The sequence below is a fragment of the Culex pipiens genome, chromosome 2 (genome assembly GCF_016801865.2).
Source record: "Culex pipiens pallens isolate TS chromosome 2, TS_CPP_V2, whole genome shotgun sequence".
Classification (NCBI taxonomy): Eukaryota; Metazoa; Arthropoda; class Insecta; order Diptera; family Culicidae; genus Culex; species Culex pipiens.
In genome coordinates this window covers 204,896,961-204,902,909 of record NC_068938.1, presented here as the reverse complement: position 1 = coordinate 204,902,909, position 5,949 = coordinate 204,896,961, and the positions used below count along the sequence as shown (strand labels likewise).

Below are 5,949 nucleotides of genomic sequence, written 5' to 3'. Positions count from 1 at the left end.
GTAGTGAACAATGTATTTCTTATGGAGCGAATTGTCAAACTACCTCTCGAATCGAGTATTCCATGGCTTTCTACCTAAGGTACTCGCGATTGAGTGTGTAGTGGTGCGGTTGTCAAAATCGCTAACTCTGACTCTGTCACTCCGATGAAGGTGACTTTGTTTATGTTTTGGTTTTCCTGGCACGGTCCATTGTTCGTTTGTTTTTGTTTTGATTTTCGTGGCACGGAATGATGCACTCACACTAATGTAAGCCTTGCGAGTATTCCATTAACATGTTTCAACAGACATTGAAATCGCTGCTAATATTTTTGTTAGAAATTTATATTTCACGGTCTGGTCAAGATCAAGGTGATTGATCATTTTGTGGCTGAATGCTGAAAAAAAAATATTTCACGAATATAATGATTTTTTTTATTTAATTGATTGCACTTACCGAAGTACCGAATTGTAATATTTTATTTTTATTTTAAGGGGTAACACAAACTTTAAAAAAATTAAAAACAGTTTGATGTGACTTTTGAATTAACATGGAAAACAAATTTCTAAAAAAGATTGATGAAATTAACATGACGAAATATTTTTTTTCAAACACATTAAAACTTGCAATAAGATAGATTCTTCAGTAAAATGTAAACCTTAATTTGTTCAAAACTACAAAATCACTTTACTGATAAATCAAAGGGCCATTCCCAAGTAACATTTTAGGCTTTATCAAAGCTGTCACAACCGCTATAAAACCTATCAGCCAAAACCAACATTAAAACCCCTTAGTCGTAACAAACTCCCCAGAACCTTGATAAACCCCACTTAAAACCCAAAAGGACCTCCGCAAAAGGTTGTTACGGCCTATTTATAAAACCTACATAGGAGTTCAAGGCTTTAAAACTGAACCCTAACAACATCCTCAAAGCCTTGATAAAACCTTTGTTAAAACCTAGTCAGGAGTTATGGAAAAATGACATTTCATACGTCTTCAAACGTCTTATGCCAAATAGGTTTTATTTTGGCAAAAATAAGTCTTCGTCTTGCCAAATGAAATTATGGAGATGGTTGTCAAAAATGGCGATGATAAATAATAGATATTATTTGGATTAATTTGAAAGCTTATTTCTCACAATTGATGGCTCAAATTCAGCTGCGGTTGAAATTTTATTGATAAATGTAGGGGAGATAGAGCCAAAAAATTCAACTCGCTTCATCAAAAATCAATATTTTGTAATCATAGTGTTTAATGTTAAAATAGTAGTTTATGCAACAAGTTGCAAAAAGAAGATTTTTTTAGGCACGAGTCGTACATTTATCCAACGAGGTTCACCGAGTTGGATAAATACGACGAGTGCTGAAAAAATCAAGTTTTGCAACGAGTTCCATACAATATTTTTTGCAATTCCGAAAAACACCCATTGAGTGAAATTTTAAGTCAAATTTTCATGTATTTTGTCTATAAAACGTTTAAATCAAAAAAAAGTGAAAAGTGTTACTTTTCGAAACAAGTGCTGAAAAGTTCAACTTTTCAGCACCCATTTCAGTGCTGAAAAGTAGAACTTTTCAGCATTTATTTTGAAAAGTGTTGCTATTTGATTCTGTTATTTTTGGTACAGAAAAGTAGGCTATTTCGTCGTTCAAGAATGACAGGAAAAGTAAGTAGTTTCACGACGGAATTGCAAAAAATATTTTATTGCAATTCATTGAAAAAAATGTTCAAAATATTTTTAAACATCTATCGCTATATAAATCATACCAGAAATTCAGCATAAATGTGTGTTTTCATCAAATTTAAATCAAATTTTCCAGATTTCTATTTTTTCAACCAAGATGGCGGTCAATCATATTCAATCAGAGCACGCGTCTAGCGCCATATTTATGCACTGCTATTTGGCCGCGATAAATGCTCTTTAAGGAGCTTATGGTTTTAAGTGAGCTTTTTACATGCCTAATGGCACTTGACAGCTACAACACCCTAGGTTTTAACAAAGCATGCGATAAAACCGTTTGGCATGGCATCTGGTTTTCAAGCTTCTGTTAAAACTTTCATAAAACCTTATTGAAAGCCAGTCGGCTTTTATTTAAACCCGGTTTTATGTCCGAGGCATAAAACCCTGTTAGAACCTATTAATTAGCTCTTGCTTGTTGGTTGCGGTGAATGCCTAAATAAAACTATTAGGCAATCAAGATGCTACAATAAACCCTTAATAAAACTTGGTGGTGGCTAGTTGGTTTAAAAATGTTACTTGGGTTTTACATGATCATTCAAAACGGGTCCGCGGGCCACAACCGCACTGATACTCCATACAAACTTTGGGAAAAAACCATTCGGCCAAGACAAACTATTTTTGAAAACTTCAAAATGCACGTGATTCTGGGGACCCCAAAGTTCATGTTTCCCCTCGAGTTGAGTCTGCGTAGAAATTTGGTTGGTCGGTGTAATTTTTAAATTTTTATTTATAATACAAACAAACCAATAAAATGATAACTCTACATTGACGATTTAATCACAAATACCCCAACCTAAACGCATCCTTCAGCAGCCCACTCATCCTAGCCTGATACCTTCCATCAATCCCCTCCCCACCCTGCCCGTTTCCCCTTCCCTCCTCTCCGTTCTCCTCCCCTGCCGCTCCCGATTCCCCACCAATCGCCATCATCAACGGGACGTGCAGCACGGCCACCGTAACGGCGTACTTGGCCTGCGTCTTAATCAGCCGCATCAGCGTCGTCAGCGGGAACCGTTCCGTCGCGTGGTCCCCGCCCAGTCGCTCCAGATGATCCCGCAGCGCGTTGTGGTACGTCTGGAGCATGTTGTCGTAGTGGTTCCGCCGGAAGGACTCGTCCGTACTGAGGAACATAAAGTGCAGAAAGTCGAGGGCCGGCGAGCCGTACTTGGCCAGTTGCCAGTCCAGCATGATGAGTCGGTTCGGGAAGCCACTCTGGAAGAGTTTTGAGAGAGGGTTAAGCTTGGATTTGGCCTGGGTTGATTTTGACTTACATTGTAGCTGTACATGAGGTTACTGGCACTAAAGTCCCCGTGGCATACTACGCAGAACGGTTCCGACAGTTCACTGTCGGCGATAATCTTTAGTTCCTCTACGAATGAATCTCTCAGCTTGGTCAGCTTCTCCTTCTTGACGGTTTCGTGAATGTTCAACGTGTCAATAGCCTGGTCAAACGAAGTGTTCATGGTATCCCGGAAGCCTTCCATGTTGGTCACCTGATCTCGACTGACATCCTCAAGCTGCTGGAATCGAGCAAACAGTTCCGGATGTTGTTCCTTCAAAGCGAGTGATACCGCGTGGAATCTCCCTAGCTGAACCATCGCCAACCGTCCACTATCATAGTCAATCGGTTCGAACTTGTTACGATTCCCAAACAACCTCCGTCCAACATCCTCCAATATCAACAGACCTTCCCGACGCTGAAAGTTAAAGTGTCCGTAGTAGCAAGCCGGACCATAAATGTACTCCTCCGTACCCGGCAGAATGTCGTGCTCCTGCTGGAACTGGACAAAGGTCGGCAGCAGCTGCTGGTACACAAACACTTCCCGCTCGAACAGCGCCAAAACGGTATCGTCCGCATCCGCCGGAGGAACCTTGCACAGCAGCGTCACTTCGCGCGGTTCTTCCCTCAGCGTTATTTGATAAATCACCGCGACGCAAGCCGACGTACTGAAGCTCCGAAAGTCGTAATCCACCGTGTGGTGTGCGCTAAACTGCAAGCTAGCAGCTGCCTTCCGAATGCCATCCTGGACATACCGGGGCACGTTGAATCCGGGCTTCATTAGGAATAAGGCGGGTGCGGTCGATTCACTGCCGGTGGATAAACTAAAGTTATTGCAATATGTGGAACAGGTGTCGTGCGCGCACCGTTTGTGGAGATAAGATTACGGCGGCGGCGACGACGACGACGGGGTTCTGGTATAGAGAGGACTTATCTGTCGGCCTTTGGCGGTGTGTGAGTATGGCAAATTCATTAAATATGATATCACCTTCAGCGTATGCTACGCTGCTGCGGTCAAGGCTGAAAGGTGGTTGGGAAATTCTCTGGGAAATAAGTGGTTGGATAAATTACACAATACGACATTTTTTAAGTTAATGACAGTAAACGCTTCAGGTTCGTCAAGGTATGATAAATTTGGGCTCTCTTAACACGCTCCAATTGACAGAATTGAATTTTAGTCGATTCCTCGGAAATAAATAAAATTGTAAATTTCGAGTAAAAATGCTATGAAATCCACTTAACTAACCTTGCGCACCGCTTTATTTTTGCTACCCCCACACATAAACGTGGGTGCGCATGGTGGCTCAAGTTGATTCCATAGCATTTATACCAGAAATAGACGAATTTGTGTATTGGCAGGAAAAACACTCAAAATCAATTATTTTGATTGGAGCTTGTCCCCTGTTTTTCCCCTCTGTCATTTTATTTTAAGTATTTGAGTTTTCATTTATCTTATTTAGTTTATGTATGTTTTTGATAGTATTTGGCCTATTATAACACCAGTCACTTTTTAAATTTTTTAATTGTTTTTCACATTTTCTGCTATAGAAAAAAATGCGTAGAGGCATAGTCTGGAACACTAAAAAAATTACTGCTTACTTATTTTTACTTAAAATATAGGAAATGTTAGTAAAAAACACAGTCAAAGATGACCCCTAAAAAAATGACATTTTCAAAAACATTGGTAAAGTCACATAAAACAATTAAAATTTCCAACCCTAACATTTTCTAAAATTTTAAGAGTTCTTCTTTCCAATGCATTTTATAGATCAAAAATTGGTTGAAAAATTGATTTTTGGCGATTTTTCAGTCTAAAGGCGGGGTTAGGTTGTAGAGAGTTAAATTTCAGCCAGTTAAAAAATCATGGAAGTTTTTTATTGTATGTATTTCTTTTCTTGAATTTAAACGAGATTTTGTTTTTTAAAGAAGAAAGCACGACTATTGAAGAGTATAAATGTTTTTAACTTTAATATTTTTGCACACAAGTTTTAATTATTTTTTCAGAAAAAGATTTTGAAAACTTTCTGATAGGCATTTCTTGCTTTGCAGTAAAATTTTGCAAAAAAGGCAAAGCAATCCACGTTAACGACCCCCGGGTCTTTTGTGGTCTCTGTTGCAAGTGTCTGCTCATTTCTAGTCGTCCGAAGGTTATGTGTGGTGAGTCACTCAAAACCTCTTTTACGCAAATGGACCGACGTTTTACTTCCCCATCCGATAGAAGGCCAGGAGGATAAGGCGGGAATCGAACCCGCACCCCATAGCAACTTAGGGATCGGCAGCCGAGGCCGCTAACCACCGCGCCACGAGGCCATAATTGCATAATTATGTAATAAAAACCAAGTTTTATTGTTATTTAGTTTGGATGAATTGATTGGCATGAAGATAACAAAAATCTCAAGTTTTTGGAAAATTACGTTTTTGGATTGAAACCCGATCAAAAACGGCTTTGTTTACAATTAGTGCTTGCGACCACTTTGAAGTTATCCTAGGAAATAAAAATATGAGGCAAAAAAGTGTACCAAATGTTGGCATTGAAAAAGTTTTTTGCCACTTAGGTTGTTGCAAATATTTTATCAAATTTTATGTATTCCCTCCCCCTTTTTACGAAATAGATACGGTAAATCAGGGTGGCAAAAAATATGTTTTTGAAAACAAAAAATTCAAATGGTAATAGAAGTCTAAACAACTTTTAACTTTTCAAAAACAATCTGAAATTGATAACATTATTTTGATTTTTTTAGTGAAATTCCAATGTACAGCACCGCCAAAATTTTTTTCATCTCAAGGTTTTTAATTTTTATTTAGAGCAATTCTCTACGAATTCAGTCTTTTTAATTTTTTATTTTGTATCTTTGTATCTTTTGAAAATCTGTAGCCTTTGCATGGCAATATCTCAGCAAATAAGGGTCGTATCAACAAAGTTCAAAAAAGCAAAATATAGAGAATTTTCTTAAC

The 5,949-nt window shown here is 38.5% G+C and overlaps 1 protein-coding gene across 1 annotated transcript; it reads right to left on the bottom strand.

Moving 5' to 3' along the window:
• Positions 1-2,424: 2,424 nt before the first annotated feature.
• On the bottom strand, positions 2,425-3,850 carry LOC120416362 (uncharacterized). The gene is made up of 2 exons (XM_039578096.2): positions 2,987-3,850; positions 2,425-2,927 (listed from the first exon to the last, which is right to left on the bottom strand). The coding sequence occupies exons 1-2, from the start codon at positions 3,773-3,775 to the stop codon at positions 2,493-2,495; spliced, it is 1,224 nt and encodes a 407-aa protein (XP_039434030.1). The 5' UTR covers positions 3,776-3,850; the 3' UTR covers positions 2,425-2,492.
• Between the last annotated feature and the right edge of the window lie 2,099 nt (positions 3,851-5,949).

Bases quoted from the DNA above. Each gene is read 5' to 3' on its own strand.
- LOC120416362 (XM_039578096.2), bottom strand. From the start codon at position 3,775: ATGAAGCCCGGATTCAACGTGCCCCGGTATGTCCAGGATGGCATTCGG. The intron at 2,928-2,986 runs GTAAGTCAAAAT...AAACTCTTCCAG, and splicing joins ACCTCATGTACAGCTACAAT to AGTGGCTTCCCGAACCGACT.